The 17,906-nt window shown below is 55.7% G+C and overlaps 2 protein-coding genes across 6 annotated transcripts in view; one reads left to right on the top strand and one right to left on the bottom strand.

The window, feature by feature from the left end:
• BCL9L (BCL9 like) overlaps positions 1-4,218 on the top strand; it is a 28,437-nt gene extending 24,219 nt beyond the window's left edge. For 4 of the 5 annotated variants that reach the window (XM_040258114.1, XM_040258115.1, XM_040258113.1 and 1 more), the window contains 2 exons: positions 114-395; positions 829-2,555. In XM_040258114.1, the coding sequence (XP_040114048.1) occupies positions 114-395; positions 829-1,922 (1,376 nt within the window). In that variant the 3' untranslated portion in view covers positions 1,923-2,555. Of the gene's footprint in view, positions 1-113; positions 396-828 lie in introns of all 5 variants that reach the window. The other variant, XM_040258111.1, reaches the window with a different exon arrangement.
• Positions 4,219-5,729: 1,511 nt separating this feature from the next.
• On the bottom strand, positions 5,730-16,808 carry CXCR5 (C-X-C motif chemokine receptor 5). The gene is made up of 2 exons (XM_040258186.1): positions 16,556-16,808; positions 5,730-6,797 (listed from the first exon to the last, which is right to left on the bottom strand). Exons 1-2 carry the CDS (start codon positions 16,610-16,612, stop codon positions 5,730-5,732), a joined length of 1,125 nt encoding a protein of 374 aa, XP_040114120.1. The 5' UTR covers positions 16,613-16,808.
• Between the last annotated feature and the right edge of the window lie 1,098 nt (positions 16,809-17,906).

Below are 17,906 nucleotides of genomic sequence, written 5' to 3'. Positions count from 1 at the left end.
TCAGGTGGAGGTCTGGGAGCTGACCTCTTCCTAAAGCCCCAGTGCGAGCAGCCAAATTCACCCTGGCCTCCCCAGTCACCCCCGCTGCTCTCTCTGTCTCCCCGCTTCTGTAGGTGCCCTCCCGCCCAGCGGTCCCCGGAGCAGCTCCTCAGCACCTCCTGCCAACCCCCCCAGCAGCCTCGTGAACCCCAGCCTGCCGTTCACTTCCTCCCCAGACCCCACGCCCTCCCAGAACCCCCTATCTCTGATGATGTCCCAGATGTCCAAGTACGCCATGCCCAGCTCCACCCCGCTCTACCACAATGCCATCAAGACCATCGCCACCTCAGACGACGAGCTGCTGCCCGACCGGCCCCTGCTGCCCCCGCCGGCACCGCCGCAGGGCTCTGGGCCAGGTGCGAGGACAGGGAGGGGGTCCCCGGGAGAAGAGCCTTCATGGGCTCTGGGAGGACGAACAGTGGCCGTGGCCAGTGAGCGCCCCTGCTGTCATGCTGGCTTTTTTGTGCTTCCAGGGGGCCCTGGGTGTTGGGGGTTGTGATGTCCTGGGACACAGTTCCCACTGGTCATTCAGTGAAACCAAGGCCGGCTCACTGGAGTGGTCTTTGCAACATCTACTGATGTGTCCCTGGGTAACGGGGCCAGAGCTTGGGTCTCTTGGCTTCTCACTTAAATGCCTCGAGTCCTTGCCCTCGCAGCTAGGGCAGGCCAGTGGTGAAAGCCATCACCCCTGGCACCAGCCTGGCTGGGGCATGGAGAAAGGACTGAGTTCTGCAACCTGCCCCAGCTGGGTGCACACGGTTCCTGACCCCCGTTTCTCTTTCCCCGCAGGGATCAGCAATAACCAGCCCAACCAGATGCACCTGAACTCAGCTGCTGCCCAGAGCCCCATGGGCATGAACCTGCCAGGCCAGCAGCCCCTGTCCCATGAGCCCCCAGCTGCCATGTTGCCCTCCCCCACCCCTCTGGGCTCCAACATTCCACTGCACCCCAATGCACAGGGGACAGGAGGGCCCCCTCAGAACTCAATGATGATGGCTCCAGGGGGCCCAGACTCCCTGAGTGCCCCCTGCGGCCCGGTGCCCAGCTCCTCCCAGATGATGCCCTTCCCCCCTCGGCTGCAGCAGCCCCACGGTGCCATGGCCCCCGGTGGGGGCGGGGGCGGGGGCCCTGGCCTGCAGCAGCACTACCCCTCAGGCATGGCCCTGCCCCCAGAGGACCTGCCCAGCCAGCCACCAGGCCCCATGCCTCCCCAGCAGCACCTGATGGGCAAAAGCATGGCCGGCCGCATGGGCGACGCATACCCCCCGGGCGTGCTCCCCGGGGTGGCATCAGTGCTGAATGACCCCGAGCTGAGCGAGGTGATCCGGCCCACCCCGACGGGGATCCCCGAGTTCGACTTGTCCAGGATCATCCCCTCGGAGAAGCCAAGCAGCACCCTCCAGTACTTCCCCAAGAGCGAGAGCCACCCCCCCAAGGCCCAGCCCCCCAATCTGCATCTCATGAACCTGCAGAACATGATGGCGGAGCAGACCCCCTCCCGGCCCCCCAACCTCCCGGGCCAGCAGGGCATCCAGCGGGGGCTCAACATGTCCATGTGCCACCCCGGACAGATGTCCTTGCTGGGCAGGACAGGCGTGCCCCCGCAGCAGGGCATGGTGCCCCACGGCCTGCACCAGGGGGTCATGTCCCCCCCGCAGGGCCTCATGACCCAGCAGAATTTCATGTTGATGAAGCAGCGGGGCGTTGGGGGTGAGGTCTATAGCCAGCCCCCCCACATGCTCTCCCCGCAGGGCTCCCTCCTGGGCCCCCCGCCCCAGCAGAACCTCATGGTGTCCCACCCCCTGCGGCAGCGAAGTGTGTCTCTGGACAACCAGATGGGCTACCTCCCGGCCCCGGGTGGCATGGCCAACCTGCCCTTCTAGCGGGCCCGGCAAGGGGCTGGAGCTGGGGCCATGTTGCAAATATGATAACCTTAAAAAAAGTTTCTTCCCCTCCAGTGTTGGGATGGCCTGGGTCAAGGGGTGGGGTGGAGGGGCTTGTGTGGGGAGCGGCATTTGTGGAAACCAGATGTGCTGGCAGCTTAGAGAGAAGTGGCAGAGTGGGGTGGGGGATCAGGGATGGGTTTGGTTCCATTTTGGCCGCCAGGACTGTCGCTCCCCTTCTCCTCCCGAGTCCTATGGAGCCTCTCCTGTTTCTCTGCACCCACCTTCTTCAGCTTTGCTGTCCGAGTCCTGTGTCCCTGTATCCCTGTATCGAATCCTTGGCCGGATTGGAAGGAGAGAAGTCTCCCCGTCCTCTGTCTCCCCGTCCCACTGCTCTCTCCTCTTGGAGCTTCACTTTCCTCCTCTTGGTTCTCTGCCCCCCTCCACCCCGTTTTTTCCCTTCTGTCTTTTCCTGCCTCAGTTCCTCTCCCTGCTGTGGCTGACCGCCTCTCCCACCCCAACCTGCAGGCGGCTGGCCAGGTGGGCAGGCGCCAGCTGTAGCTGTAAATAGAGCGCTGCGCTTTTGTGCCGGTTTGTGCGTGTGCTGTATTTCTGTGTTTGATAGAAGTCACTCAGAAAAAAAAAAATGGATAAAAGAAACCCTCCCCACGCCCCCCACCTCCACCCCTTCAAATGATTGCCCCTTCCATTTCCCCTGGACCCAGGGGCAGACAGTCCGACACACCTACCCGCTGCAGGGCAGTGTCTCTGGGTCCAGAAAGGATACCATTCCTGTGCCCTCCTCCAGCGGTGAAATGACATAGCTACTACCCCTACACCTAAACTGAGGTCAGACCACCTTAGGCTCCCACCTGGTGGGCCCCAGCAGGGCTGAGGCCTCCCAGGGCGGCAGCCTGTCTGCTGCTGAGTGATTCAGGAGCACGCGTGCAAGTGCACGTGTGTCTGCCCCACACAGGCTACATGGGGGCCCTGGCTTCCCAGCTGTGGATGTCTGGTGTCCCCTGCTGCTACATCTTAAGCCAGAACTTGAAGTCCTTGGTCCCCAGTCTGGGCTGAAGGAAAGAAGGACGAGGCAGAGGCTGAACGGGCAGCCCCCCCGGCATGGAGGGGGCCGCGAGGGTCCCCTGCCTGCTGCAGTGGCTCCGGGCCAGGTAGCCCCCAGGGCCCCAACTCTTTCCCCAGGCTGCCACCTACTTCCTATCACCAGAGAAGGAAGGAAAAGGGTTAGGCCCAGTCAGTCTGTCTGCCTCCACCTGCTGAGGACAGAATAGAGAAAGTGTTCGGCTCGGAGCAGGGCTGCGTCCTCTGGTTCTCTCTGCCTCCACGGTTCACTGGCACGGTCCCTCTGCCCAGAGCTTGGGGCTCCCTGCCCACCCAGGCACAGCCACTGCCTTCCCGTCAGCCCCCGGCCCTTTCCCAGAAGAGCTCCCCTCCTCCTCTGGTCAGAGCTGAAGCCATACACGGTTGGGTGTTTTGCGCCCCCCTTGGCCCCAGGAGTAAAACACTTCTCCTTTTCTCACTTCCTTTCCTGCCTTGTGAGGTGGCGGGGCAGTTCCCTGGCTGAGGCCTTCCGTGCCCGTCTCCAGGACCCAGGCCCATTTCTCAGCGAGGGTTCTTCCGCCATGGCCTGTCCCTGGCCTTCCTGACCTGAGGGGGCCTGGGCTCCCATCGGCAGCTGTGATACAAAGGGAATTTGTCCTCGCTTCTCCCAGTCTGGTGCTGTCCTCAGTCCCCCGTCGGCCAGGTCAAGCGCTTCCTCCAGGGCTGGCTGTGGTCTCCTGCCTCCCCCAGCGCTTCCCGGGGGGACCAGGGCCTGGGGCTCTGGGTTCAGGGCCCACCTGCCCTCTGCCCCACCAGACATGTTCCCGCCCTGTGTTCAACCTGGGCCCCGTGCCCCTGAGCCTCCCACCCCTGACCCAAGACTCCCCAAGCCGACTCTTAAGTGTTTCCTGCCCAGAGGAGAGACGGGTCAAACTGAAAAGGGCCTGACGCCCTCCCCCTGCCCCTCTCGTCCCACCTCTGCCACCAGACTAGCTTTCCAAGGTGAACTCCACAGGCCAGCTTCCCTCCATCCGTGGCCACACCCCCAGCCATTTTGTACCATTATATAAATATATATATATAAATATAAATATATAAATACAATATGTGAAGACATCTTCGTTTTTATTTTGAGACAATTTCTAGGCTTGTTCCGGGGCTCTCTGTGCTGCCTGTACTGTACTGACCTGTTTTATAGGTGCCTTTTTATTAAAAAGACAAAATTAAACATCTAGTTTCTTGCTTTCTTCTTTCATGTCTGGCTCCTCCACTGCCCAGCTTACTACTGGAGGCTGGGAGGAACAGGGGACCCCAGGGTTTTCCAGTGTTCCACGGTGAAGACAAGAGTCCCCTGGGTCATAGATCTAAAATTCCCTGCAGAGAGGCTTCTTAAGGACCCCCGCTGACGGGCTTGAGTGGGCCTGAGCAACCAACATGTGCCGTTGGCAAGTGCAGGAGTCCCATTCTGGTCAGACCAGAGGCCAGGGTGGTAGGCGAGGGGGCAGGGGCAGGACTGGCACAGAGCAGCTTCCTCCGGTTCCATTTGAGTAGTACCCTCTCGGGGCAGGGCTCAACTTCCTGGAGCCTGGGGACTTCCTTGCCCAGGCCTGCTTGTCACACTGCCCAGCCCAATGGGGTGCTCCTCGGCTCTCACTGAGGCCCAGAAAGATGGCCTGGCCTGCAGGCAGGGGGCTGGATGAGATGACCCCCAGGGACCCTTTATATCTGTCTCTCTCCTCAGGAGGTCTCTCTCTCCACTGACTCTTGGCTAAGTGCCCCTCTGCTGTGGTTGGATTCTCTCTGCAGCTCCAGGGGTTTCCCTGGCAGTGTAGTTTGCAGGGAGAGGGGGTTGGGGGAACGCATCTGTCTCCTTCCCCGTCAGCTCCCAGACCCACCAGGGCCCTGGACCACACTGGGAGCTCTCTGCCCTGGGCAGAGAAGACAGCTGTCTTTGGTGAATACGTTTGCCTCCTTGGAGCTGAGGAAGGAGAATCCTTTCCTTGGTGGGGTGCCTGGAGTCTGCCCTTACATCTTCTCTAGGACTCTGGCTTGTCTCTGAGGGTGCCTGGAGTCTGCCCTGAGTTGGTAGACCTCCCAGGGCCCAGTGATGTGGGGCTGGCCCAGCGCCATTTTCAGCAGAGCCAGGCAGCCACGCGGACTGGGTCGGCCTGAGCTTTCCGCCTGGTCAGAACTCCGCAGGGCTGGTGACCTGAAAGAATGTCTGGGCTTCTTAGTCACTGAGACATGTCAAGGCCACACACGCTCTGTTGCCAACTGACCTTTCTTTGGCTTTAACCTCCATCCAACCCCTGGTGCTCAGCTTCTAGTTTCTTTTGGCAGGTGAGGTGGGAGGAGATGTGGGTGGTTCTGGAGGTATGTGGTCCATAAGATGACAGACTATGTTCTGGAAGGGGAATGACTTTCCCTATTGGCAGGGGCAGAAGTAAAATTTGTTCCTCGAGCACTGGATGGTTTGGATGAGAGAAGGCAAGTATGGTTCTCTCAGCCCGAAGGCACAGGTATCCTTGGCTCTGCCTTTGGGATGCTGTCCCCTCCCTGGACCCCAGCCTAGATGTGGGGCTGGGAGAAGAGCCGGCAAGGATGTCCTGGAAGGAGGGGTTGGTTCCTCCAGCTGCCCCGTATGAGGATACTGGCCAAGGCAAGCTCTTAGGATCCCAGCTCCTGCAATGCCAGCATCACTGCCTGCCCCAAGGAAAGCTGAAAGAAAGGGGAGGGGGCTGGGACCTAGAAGGTGGTGAGGGAGGTGGCGTTCTCTGACTCCGAGAGGCTGCTCTTGCGCCAGCTGGGGAAGAACTGGCAGAGGGAGGCAGGGCCGGTGCAGCCCAGCTTGGTCAGGAGCCGTGACAGGTCACTACGGAATTTCACACCAGCGAAGGTGTAGAGCATGGGGTTGAGGCAGCAGTGGGCCAGGCCCAGAAACTCGCTCATGGTGATGGCCACGGAGAGATAGCTGTCCAGCTCACAGCTGCTGCCCAGCATCTTCAGCCTCGCTAGGGTGTCCAGGAAGATAACGATTTGGTAGGGTGACCAGCAGAGAAAGAAGACGCTTGTCACCAGGATGGCCACCCTGACCGCCTTCTGCCGCTGAGGGCGCCGCTGGGCCTGGCACAACCTGTGCACCACCCCGACGTAGCACCAAGCCATCACCAGCATCGGCAGCAGGAATCCTCCGATGTGGTAGAGAAAGCGAGAGGTGAACCAGGCATTGGTTTCGGCTTGGTTCTCCTGGGAGAAGGTGCAGTGTGGCAGGGAGTCGTTGTAATGGGGTTCACTGACCTTGGCGAAGAGGATCTCCGGCAAGGCAAAGAAGAAGCCGGCCAGCCAGATGGTCGCACAGGTGATATGAATGGAGAGGAGGCGGCGGTGGCGGTAGGCGTGGACGGCATGGACGATGGCCAGGTAGCGGTCCACGGCGATGCAGGCCAGGAGCAGGCTGCTGCAGTAGAAGTTGATCTTGTGCAGAGAAATCACGGTTTTGCAGAGGAAGTTGCCCAGGACCCAGCCCACGGAGCTCTCGGCCACGGCGAAGGGCAGGATGAAGACCAGGAGGAGGTCCGCCACCGCCAGGTGAAACAGGAAGGTCTCAGTGGAGCTGCGCGTCTGCCGGTGCCGCTCCAGGATCACCAGGACCAGAATGTTGCCCATCATACCGAGGAGGAAGATGAGGCCATAGGCCACGGGCATGAACACGGCCTTGAAGGAGGTCAGCAGAGGCCCCTCGACGGTGAGGCAGAGATGGTTTTCCTTTATGGGGGTCTCCGTACTGTCATTGTAGCTCCCTAATTCCTTGTACTTCAAGGACAAGGAGACAGGAGAGCAGAAACTGAGAACCAGTCTTTCCTCTTGGAGAGGGATCCTGACTCACTGGTAGAGTTATCCTGTTCCCCACCCCAACCCTGCAAGCTAACTGCTTTTGTCCCTGCGCCCCCAAGCCGCCCACAGATCAAATCCCAGTTTCCCTTCATGTTCTTCCAACAAATCACTTTGCCTTTTCCAACTTCAGTTTTCGTCTGTAAAACAAAGACTAAAGGAGGGAACGTGGCGTATAAATATGAACTCTGGAGGGCTGTGCACCTGTAGGTCATTTCTCATCTCTGAGTCCTCAGGTGTGGAAGGCTGCAGGCTCGTGGGGCTGGGATCAGGACTTCCGTTTGGGGAGTGAATCTGGTTGGGATAAGGAGTCCCAGTTCCGCACAGGACGAGGGCACTAAAGCCTGTGTGCGTGTGTGCTCAGTTCCTCAGTCATGTCCGACTCTTTGTGACCCCGTGGACTGTAACCCATCAGGCTCCCCTGTCCATGGGATTTCCCAGGCAAGAGTGCTGGAGTAGGTTGCCATTTCCTTCTCCAGGGGATCTTCCCAACCCAGGGATGGAACCTGCGTCCCCTGTGGCTCCTGCATTGGCAGGTGGGTTCTTTACACTGAGCCTCCTGGGAAGCCCTGCTAAAGCCCAGGATCCTGCTGAAGGGCTGGATGCTGATATGGGCTGCTGGCTTCCCCTCGCTTTGTCCCCTTCTTCCTGAGTGCCTTCCTTATAACTGAAATTGTTATGAGATCCTCTTGTTTTGTCTAACGTGCACAACAAGCTCAGGTATGTAATATCTCTGTTTCACCGATGTCTTGCTAGAGAGCAGGCCTGCTTGAACCCATGCTGATGTAACTTCCACCAATACGAGGTGCTGCCTGGGCTACCCTGCCTGCTGCTCCCCGTCACTGCACACTCCTTGCTGTGCGCCCTTCCCACTTCAGAAGCAGAGGGCCCAGAGGCAGAGGAGAGCGATAGGAGGAAGTCAGGGAGGCATGGGGGTGGTGGTGGGGTGTGGGGGTGGATACCTGTGGCAGGGTGGCGGGGGGCTGGGGAGGGCTCCAAGTGAAGGGCACGTGCCCACTCTGTTTCCGGAAGCTCCCTCCTCCCCCCTCCCCCACCTCTGCCAGCACCCAGGTTGTTTACCGAGCAAACCGCAAAGGAAGGCAACAGTGCCTGTTTTCATACCTTTCACTCACAGCTGTCCCCCTGCACCTGCTCCTCCTCACTTCCCAGCTCTGTTCTTCCCACCCCCCCCAACCAGAACCCCCTCCACGGCATTTCAAAACCACTTATAACCAACTTATGTGGGCTCAAAAAGTCACTTCTAGAAACAATGAACCCCTGGGAGGGAGAAGATGGGAGCAGGGACTCGGCACCCAGGCTCTGGGTGCCCTCCTTCCTGGAGAGTGAGGGCCCCCCCACAAGCAGGGGTGGCTGCACTGCTAACCAGGACCCCAGCTGGGGGTCATCCACTCCCTCTCAATGGTGGGAGGACCCATTCCCCAGCCTGGTCTTTCCTTCTGGTTCCTGGGGCAGGTGGTTCTGGAAGAAGGGGTTGGGAGGATACATACGTTTAGCAGCAGAGCCATAGGCTTGCCCCGACCTTAGCATCCTCTACTAAAGCTCTAGCCCTTCTTCATGCTCATGCTCAGGTCTACTGTCTCCCCACAGTCCTATTCCCACTAACTTCTCCACTCTTGTCCAGCTCCTACACAGAGGGCAGGATGAATTTTCCAACCCACGAACCTCATTACATCAGTATCCTGCTTAAAATCTTTTACTGTTCCCTGTTACCTCTAAGCAGTGATTTTCTTATCTTTTTTTCCAGTTTCATACTTAAAAAGTTTATTGGAGTATAGTTGATTTAAAATGTGTTAGTCTTATTTAATAGCAAAGCAAATTATAAGAAAAAGTTGTGTTTGGGAACACGTTCATCGATAGAAGTTTGGAAGACGCCAACCTCCGTGCATTCACAGAGCAGACTACAACACAGCGCTCAAAACCAAATGAGGTTTATCTGTATGTTCTCTTAGGGAGAGACGTTTACCTTACATCACTCAATCTCAGAACTAGTTGGAGGGCATCCCATAGAGGATGAATCCATGGCTGTCTTTGCAGTTTTACCAGGGATGGAGTGGAGGGCAAGGAGAAAGTCTCCTTGAAACCAGGACACCCTTGTCTCATGTAGTGTTTCACATACTAGATTTTGTTTAAGAATATGCTTCTGCTTTCATTCAAAAGCCATAAGCTTGTAGTGCCTGTGTGCCGAGTCACTTTAGTCATGTCTGACTCTTTGTGACCCTCTGGACGGTGGCCTGCCAGGCTTCTCTGTCCCTGAGATTCTCCAAGCAAGAATACTGGAGTGGATTGCCATGCCCTTCTCCAAGGGATTTTCTCAACCCAGGGATCGGAACCCCTATTGGCAGGCGGGTTCTTTACCGCTAGTGGCACGTGGGAAGTAGGGTGAGGGCTAAACTCCCCTACAGGACCTTTACATTGTTGCAAAATGTATATTTCCTTGACCTTTCAAACCTTATCTCTTCCTCTTCATAGCTTTATTCCTCTCTTTCAGGTTCATCATCCTCCTGACTGCCTGCCCCCATCTCTCCAATATAGTCCTGTCTCTAAAATTCTTCCTTTTGCTGAGGAGTCCTTTCTTGCAAAAGCTTACCTGTTCCTATGCTTTTCTCAATGCCCCACTCAATCCCATCTTCCTATGTCCTTCCTAGCTCTTCTGTTTGGAATTATTGGGTTGGCTTAAAAGTTTGTTCAGGTTTTTCTGTACTATCTTATGAGAAAAGCTGAACAAACTTGTGGGCCATCCCAGTATATTCTCTCTTCTTTTGTCACAAGTGCCTTTATTACATCACTCAGGGCTGGGATGTCCATGGCCTCAGTACAGGGCGAGCTCCTGGAGGCAGGCCTTCTGTGTCCCCCTTACAAGGCCATGTATTCTGCACATGCCAGATGGGCTTCAGAGAGCAGTTTTGAAAGAAGACCAGGGACCCTCATATTCCAGGACTTCAAGGCAGTTCCTCTCTGTGCCCCAGCAAAGACTCAGACACCCCTCCTTACCCTTCTTCAGGTCTTGCCTCCTTCCAAAGTTCTTGACAGCCTCAAGCCTATCAAGTTCTCTATCCATACTGGGAGCTATTTCCAACATCATCATTAAATACAACCCTTTGATTCATCCTGGAATTCAGCGGGAGTTAAGGAGAAAGCAGTGAGATGAGCTGTCTTCATGCAGAACAAAGCAATGGAGACAGAAGCAGAGGTGCAGGGTTTGGCAGTCAGTGGGACTGGGCTGGACTCCATCTACCTCGTGGTGGGAGCCTGGTGGTCCCACCGCCCAGCAGAGGGCTTCAGTGCAGCTAGCCTACCTGGCCCAGGACCACTCAAGACCTGCTGGCTAAAGCATCTAGGTTGATGGGTTAAAGTCAACATAGAGAGACATGTCCCTTGGACCCCAGAGCCCCCATCTCCTGAACCAGGTTTAGAGAAGGATGGCTGGGGTGGGGGGTTGGAGGGGGCTTCCCAGGTGGCGCTAGTGGTAAAGAATCTGCTTGCTAGTGCAGGAGACGTAAGAGACCTGGATTTAATCCCCTGGAGGAGGGCATGGCAACCCACTCCAGTATCCTTGCCTGGAGAATCCCATGGACAGAGGAGCCTGGTGGGCTTCAGCCCATGGGGTCACACGGGGTCCGACTGAAGCAACTTAGCACGCACACATGGGGGTGGGGGAGTTAGGGGCGTGGGGGACTGTCTCTTCGTTCTTGCTGAGAGGTGGTTGTTCAGCGGAACGCTCAGGCAGAGGAGAAGATGGAGGAAGCTGGTTTGAGCAGTACTGAGAGGCTGCGATACCGCTCAGCAGGAGGTGTCAAACAGATGGTTTTGGGGGCCCGGGAGTGGCACGTGTTAAACCATTTCCCACAGCCAGGGGATCCGGCACCGTCACCCTTCCCCAAATCATGGACAGAGGTAATCGGACAAGGCTGACTCTGGCCCAGCGGGAAATCAGAAATCGGGAATCCTGAATGTCATGAGAATGGGGCACGGAAGGGCCCCTCAAGACTCACATCCAGAGGGAGTTCATTGTGGGTGATATGGCCTCATTCTTTGCTATGACAAGTTTCAGGAACCCATGGCCCTCAGGCACACACCCTCTGACAGCACCCTCTGTACCCTGAATAGCCTCAGACGTGCCAGGTGGGGTCATGACAGCATGTGGCATGAGCAGGTACCCAGTGGACAGCAGCCTAACAAAGGCTGGGGACCAGGCCTCAAAGGAGGCAAGAAAACACAGTGACAGGGACGACGCTGAGCAAAGAGCCAGGAATCTAGGTAGAAAATTGCTATGACCACTGGGGAGGGGCAGGAGTGGGGGCTAGAACATTCTGTGTCCTAGTATTGAGGTGCCAGGAGAAGGGAGGATGGGACTGCAGCACTTGGGGTTGCAGACTTGCCTGGTGGTCCAGTGGTTAAGCATCCACCTGCCAGTGCAGGGGACATGGGTTCAATCTCTGGTCCCGGAAGATCCCACAGGCTGCAGGGCAATTAAACCTGTGGGCCACAACTACTGAGCCCACGAGCCGCGACTACTGAAGCTCAAGGGCACTAGAGCCTGTGCTCTGCGGTAAGAGGAGCCACCGCAATGAGAAGTCCTCACACCTCAACTATAGAGTAGCCCCCACTTACTGCAACTAGAGAAAGCCCAGGCAGCAGTGAAGACCCAGCACAATAACAAATGAGTCAATACAAAAATTTTTTTTAAATGCTTGGGATTGCAAATGTTACTCTTCCTCCCCCGCTCCCCCCTTCTTTCCTTCCTCTGGATCCCCTGTGGGACCCAGGCCTCTTCATGGATAATTAAGGCCCCCAGGCCCCATCTGACTTCTTTAAATAATGAGGCTACCTTGCTGCCCTGCCCTGGCCTGTGTGAAGCTCACAAACGTTTGCTGACGGGTCTCTGTGTCAGCAGGTGGGCAGGGGGGTGTCTTGGACCCTCCCCAGGGGTCTGCCCTGGATCCTTTCCTTGTTTTCACTCTCAGCCCTGTCCTGGGTGACACAGCTGGGGGACATTTTCAGATGATGCAGAGTTCTCTACAACCCAGAACTACAGGCCCAAACTGACCAGATGGAATTGATCGGGAAAAATGTAGAGACCGAGATGGGGGTTTCAAACTTCAACTCTTCAGGGACAGATGAGGGAAGACCTGACTTAACTGTTTATGAGAAAAAAGACCTGAGAGTTTGTTGACAGCAAGCTTCAGATGAGTCAACAGAGTGACGTGGCTGCCAGGAGGGCTCCGTTACCTTATCTAGGTGAACAGAAACCTGTAGGTGGGCAGCTGCCACCAACCCAGTTCCTTTGGGCTGGACCAGGGTGACCAGTGGTTAAGGGGTCCAGAAATCCCCGCCCTGGGAGGAAGCTTCCAGGTCGCTGGCTGTGGCATCCAGGGAAGAGAAGACTTGAGTCAAAGATAGCCGGCTCCTTCAGGGACTGTAAAGAGCCCCCGTGGCGAGAGGGTAGGATGGACTTATTGTGTGAGGTTCTAGAGGGTAGATCAGGAGGAACGGACTGAGGTTGGGGATGTTTCAGTCAAAGGAGAAAGAAACTTCTAACAGGTTCTTGCTATCCAACAATGAGTTGGGGCACTTGGGAGGAAGAGGAATATTTGAGGCCAAGTGTGTGGAAGGCATTCCTGCTCTGGAAAGGAAGCTGGGCGCTGCTCTCAGATGTGCCTTGCTCACAGCTCCCAGACGCTCCACATCTCGGGCTGTCATGCCCTGCCCTGAGCTGGTTCTCAGCCTTATCTTCATTTGCTTGGGAGCCATTGCTTCTCCAGGTTGTCTGTCCTTCAGGGAGGGAATGGCTCAGCCTAACTTTGCTTCTCAGCCCCCAGGAAGGGGGCAGGGCTGCTGAGGGCTTGGCTTATCCAGGCCCAAGCCCAGGGCTCCAGGGGCCTGAGTCATACAGACTGCAAGAGGTGCGGGGAGCACACACAGGCTCCATCTCCTTTTATGTCCTTGGCTGGACATTCCCAATCCAGAGTCGGGAGCCATGGTCGGGGCCAGCCAGGGCATCTCTTATTCTGGCTTTCAGTGGCTTGAGGGATGCTGGGGGAGGTGGAGGGGGGTGTCTTGAGGAAGGAGGCTGGGCTGAAGGGCAAGGGTGGAGGTCTGTACCCCCTCTTCCTTTAGAGGGCCCACACTCCCTAAAGACCATCTGAGACTCGGGCTTGCCATTTGTCACATCTCCCCCTCTTTCCCCACCCCCAGCCTTCAAGAGTGACCTGCCAGACTACTCTTCCATCTCCACCCGAGGGTTTTGGCCATGAGGAACAAGACACTACTCTGGGTGTGGTTCTGGGTGGAGACTTTAAGCTACCCCTACCTCTGCACTGAGTCTCTAGGCTTCAGCGGGTCCCCCTTGGTACCACAGATCAATTACACTTTGGGGACAGAGCCACACTGTCCAAGGGACAGGTGGACATGTCACTTGGGTGTGTATGATACCACACCCCAAGTTAGTACTGATTGGAAACATTTTGTCCCATCCTCCTGAAAGAAGACTCTTATGTCCTGATTGTCAGTGCGAGTTCAGGGCCGTTTTTTCAGCCAGTCTGCCAGAGGAGTGGATCAGCCACAGTCTGCTTCGTCACTGAAGGTAAGAATTCCTGGTGGAGACTGTGGTCTGTGAGCCTGAGTCCACACGGACCCCTCCTCAGGCTGGCCCCGGGTCTCCCCCTTATCGGACCCTACCAATCACCCCCAGGTGGGGCCCCTTCCACTGGGGTTCCTCTGGGAATTTCTGATTGGTTTGGGAGGGGGGTGAGTCTCCCCTCCCCCAAGGTAAACCCCAGAAACAGCCTGAGCTGGTTTTGGTTCCTCTTCTTGACACCTCCTCGATGAAATGGGACAGTGCGTGTGAACGGCCTTTGCATCCTGTGATGCTCTGATCACGCTGAAGTCATAGTTTGTGGGGGTCATCCCTGGGGAGGGGTCGGGGAATCCAGGCCCTGGGGCTGGGCCAGACTCCCCCTACTCTGTGGCTGGTGTGCAGGGTGGGGCTGGAGATGCAGCTTATGACCGGCCCCTGGAGGTGCCTCAGGTCCTAGTTCTGTCTAGAGGAGGCTCCATGCTTTCAGGTCCAGCTTCCTGTGGACAGAGGCTTTTCCTGATCTGCCTAGATCTGCCTTCCCAGCAGGATGGGTCCCTGGCGTGCCCACCCCAGGGACCTAGCTACTTGTTTCCGACACCTAGCCGTCTAGATGTCTTCCGTTTGGATCCTCCATTCATGGCAATTAGCAATCCATCTCAAGAAAATGGACATTTAAAACAGTTGATAGATGTTTAAAATAGATGCAAGAAGAGGGAGGGAAGACAGGATGGCCAAGACTTGGTTTATGGCCAAGAGCCCCCGCTCCCCACACCGATCTTAACCCAGCATTGGAGTCTAGAACTCAGTGTTCTGGGAAGCTGAACTGATACTTGATTTGGACAAGGAGAAGGAAGGGCACGGGAAACAGAATAGAAGCCAGACTAACTCCAGAGAGAGATGGGGAGCTGAGACCCCCAGCAGAACAGCACGAGTCAGCACACGCTTGGTGAGAAGCAGGTGCATGCAAGCCTCTTCTGCCGCCCTGCCATCCCAGGGTCCCTGCGTGGGGAGACGCTGTCGGGGAGGCTGTCACAACTGCTCGAGGTCCTGCTGTGAGGGGTGGGGGTGGAGAGAGGGTCTGTGCTTCTGGGGAGACAACAGCCCTAAGAGAGGATATAGAGGAGGTGAGCATAGGTGGGATGAAGCAGCAGGAGCTGGCCTGGGCGGTCCTGGGATTCCTGGCTCCTGGCCTTACTCTGATGCGGATGGGGTGGTTCAGGCCCACTGGGTTCCCTGGCCTGAGACCACCCAGTTGAGGTAAGACATGACGTGAGTCGTCAGTTTCTCTCCCTGGCCTGTGGGTTTTCTTTGGTATGTGGGACGTGCCCCACTGTCCCCTGCCCCCTGCCACTGCCTGTCTCTAGTAGGTCACGCAGTGGAGTGAGGCGTGCTGTTAGGGGAACTCTTGAGGTTTCTCAGAAGCCAGAACCAGCCAGGTCTTGACTTGGTTACTGTGATATCCAACTGGGTCAGAGCTCGTGGTCAGCTTGAAGCTGCAGGCAAAGGAAGATGCCCTGTAACCTAATCAGGGAAGGCCAGGGGCCAGGGCTGGGGGCCAGGGTGAGAGCACATTGCCTTGTCAGGGCTGTGGGGTTTTAGCCTGATTGGACTCAGGGCCAGCTTTATGGGCGTGCTACCAGGACAGTCACGCAGCACCCAGTGCTTGGCATGGGGCTCTGTTGTCACTGTCTTGAAATTCTTAATAGGATCCCTACACATTTAGGTTGCATCAGGTCCCTTAATAGGAGACCTACATGCTGGGGTTGCATCAGGTCCCACAAATTAAGCAGCAGTTCTGATCAGACTGATGGTACTGACTCTGCTTTTATCTGGGGGTTAGGATCTGAGAAGCCAGACTTGGGGTAATTAGCCTTCCCCCCACCTCCCCATGTTCTACATATACTTCCAAGTCTTGGGGTCTAGGCGAGTGAGAGGCAGAACTTTCCAAGCAAGTGTGGGAACATGGTTGATGGAGTTACAGTATAGACTCCAGTCAGGGGAGCGAGAGGAGTCAGGGATTATCTCAGGGTGAGTTTAGGGCCAGGAGAGCTGGTGGGAGAGGAGAAAGGGTTTGGACCTTTCATGATCCAGTCCAGACTGAGTGAGAAATTCTTCCCCTAGAAGTGTCCTTGGCCATGGGGGAAAGGGAGAAAAAGCCACAAGGAAGTTTCCAAAAGATCCTTACAAACCATCCTCTACTGCCCTCACACAGGCGCCTCCAGTCTCTGGTTGAGTGGTCCCCTACATACATCTTTCGGGGACCCAGTGATGACCAAGCCAACTGGGTTCCTCTGCTTCACAGGACAGGCATGGTTGGGTGGCAGAGAGTGATGCTGGGGACTGTATTTTTCAGCCCACCCAAGAATACCTTGTCTCTAGAGAGCCTAGTCTTCAAAGGGAGACCAGAACATATTCTAAGACATTTCTAGGATTAACACAAGATTCTTCCATGCACTTGATATTAGCTCAGCACCACCTGGCCCGGCTCACTGGGTCTTCTCCCTTGCCAACTATCTCCTCGGTTTAAGCACATAATCCTTGTCTACAAGCTTCCAGTGAGTCATTTTTACTTCTTGGCTAGCCCATAAGCTATTTAAGGGCCAACACCAGGTTCTCAACTTCTCTCCCCAAGAGAGAGTGTCGTGCCCCAATGACAGTCATATAGCAAGGGATGACTAAATATACACTGATCGGTCAGCTATTAGTGCCAGCCTCTGGACATGAAGAAAAGCTCCAGTGTACTTTCCCACGTACCCCTTATTTCAGCTCTAAGAGATAAGGAGAGGAGATCCTATTGAAGAGTTGAGAGGCAAAGTGACTTGTTCTAGGTCCCAGAACACATCAGGGAGGATGCAGGACCTAAACTCATCCTTCCAGTCCCCTCTAAATAAAGGATGTCTATGTTAAGGCATCAGCTCTATTTATCTGCTACATCCATGTATGAGAAATCAAACCTTAAAAGTCAGGGGCGAGGGAACCTGTCTAGAGCCTGCCGATCTGCTGCGGGAAGGGACTATCCTGTCTTCCCTTGGGCCCAGGGCCCAGGATATTTCGAATTCCTGGGCAAGCTGTCTGTACTTACCAGGTCCTCCAGGTTGTAGTTCATGAGGTCCATGTCCAGAGTGAGGGGGTAGTTCATGGTTGTAGCAGTATGTCAGCCGACCGGCCACTGTCTGATTTTGAGAGCTTCTCTGCTCGGTGCCTATAGCGAGGTGGCAGCCGTCAGCTGCAAATTTAAACAAATGAACTGCGCGCTGTCTCCTGGGGCTGCGTAGGGCCCAAGGCCTGTCTCACAACTCATCACTTTTTTTTTTTTTCCACTGGGTCTTTTCTGTTTTTTTGAAGAAAAAGGGAAAATCCCCACAGCATCAGTGCTAGTCAAGCATTTCAGCTTCTTTCCTGGCAATAGTTATCTCAGGTGGGGCTTATGACCGGTCTGAAGGCTGCCCCTCACTTCTCATCCCTGTATCTCCACCAGCCTCCCAACAGGGAGCTAGTTACGCCTTGTAATGAAAACCACCACACCGGTTGGTCGGGGGTGCTTCGTGGGAAACTCCACGTAGAAAGGGAACAGGAGGAGGCGAGCTCTTGCAGGCCCCCTCCTCCAAGCTGCCTCCCAGCCCTAATCTTTCTCACCACTATGGCAACCCAGCCTCCAGTGTGCCTGGGACCGAAAGTCCCTGGTCCTGGGAAACCCCTCAGTCCAAGGCAGACTAGGACACCCTATTTGCCATCATCCTTTTGTCCAGGCAGGGGCAAAACCCCTTCCCGTTCCAGCTCAGTTCAAAAGAGATAGGTTAGAAATTTTCAAAGGGAACAACACTAAAATATTACTGGCAGACAAAAATGAAATTACCCAAATCACCAAGCGCAAAAACAGCCACAGAAGAGTCATTTTCTGACTCAAAAATAATGATGTTCCAGCTATAAATGAACTTGGTTGGCACATAAATGATAAATGTCATAGACTTCCCAGCTAGAGTAGACTTGTACACGGGAGGACTCTGATGCTTGGAGAAGCAGAGTGACTTCCTTAGGACCTACAGGTAAGCGGTGGCAGAGCTACAACTTGAAGCCCAGGCTTCCTGACTCCATATTCAGTATTTTCTCTAATGCACCAGGCTCCTGCTCTTACAGGCTTGTCAGAACCCTTTTCCTTTCCTTCAACTCTGCCCTGAGTTGAAGGGCAGTTGAAGGGTTTTGTGGATCCCTACCTTTAAGAAGCTCCTTTGTAGACATGGATCAACTTCTCCTCCAAGGCTCACCTCTGTGCTTTTTCTTCCAGGAAGGGTCCACAATGATACAGAATCAGTGAGAACACACACAGAGGCACCTACACATGACGTGCTCTTTCTGGCCCCACCTCGTCCTCCCCTTCCAGCCAAATTGCCATTTGCTGGGATTCTACTTGTTCTAGTGCCCTCCTTCTCTTT

The sequence above is a fragment of the Oryx dammah genome, unplaced genomic scaffold (assembly GCF_014754425.2).
Source record: "Oryx dammah isolate SB20612 unplaced genomic scaffold, SCBI_Odam_1.1 HiC_scaffold_17, whole genome shotgun sequence".
NCBI classification, from domain to species: Eukaryota; Metazoa; Chordata; class Mammalia; order Artiodactyla; family Bovidae; genus Oryx; species Oryx dammah.
This window is presented reverse-complemented; position numbering and strand designations above follow the sequence as displayed.

Excerpts from the sequence above, each read along its gene's own strand:
- CXCR5 (XM_040258186.1), bottom strand. The coding sequence starts at position 16,612 with ATGAACTACCCCCTCACTCTGGACATGGACCTCATGAACTACAACCTG. Across the intron at positions 6,798-16,555 it reads ACTACAACCTGGAGGACCTG|TACAAGGAATTAGGGAGCTA; the intron begins GTAAGTACAGAC and ends TTGTCCTTGAAG.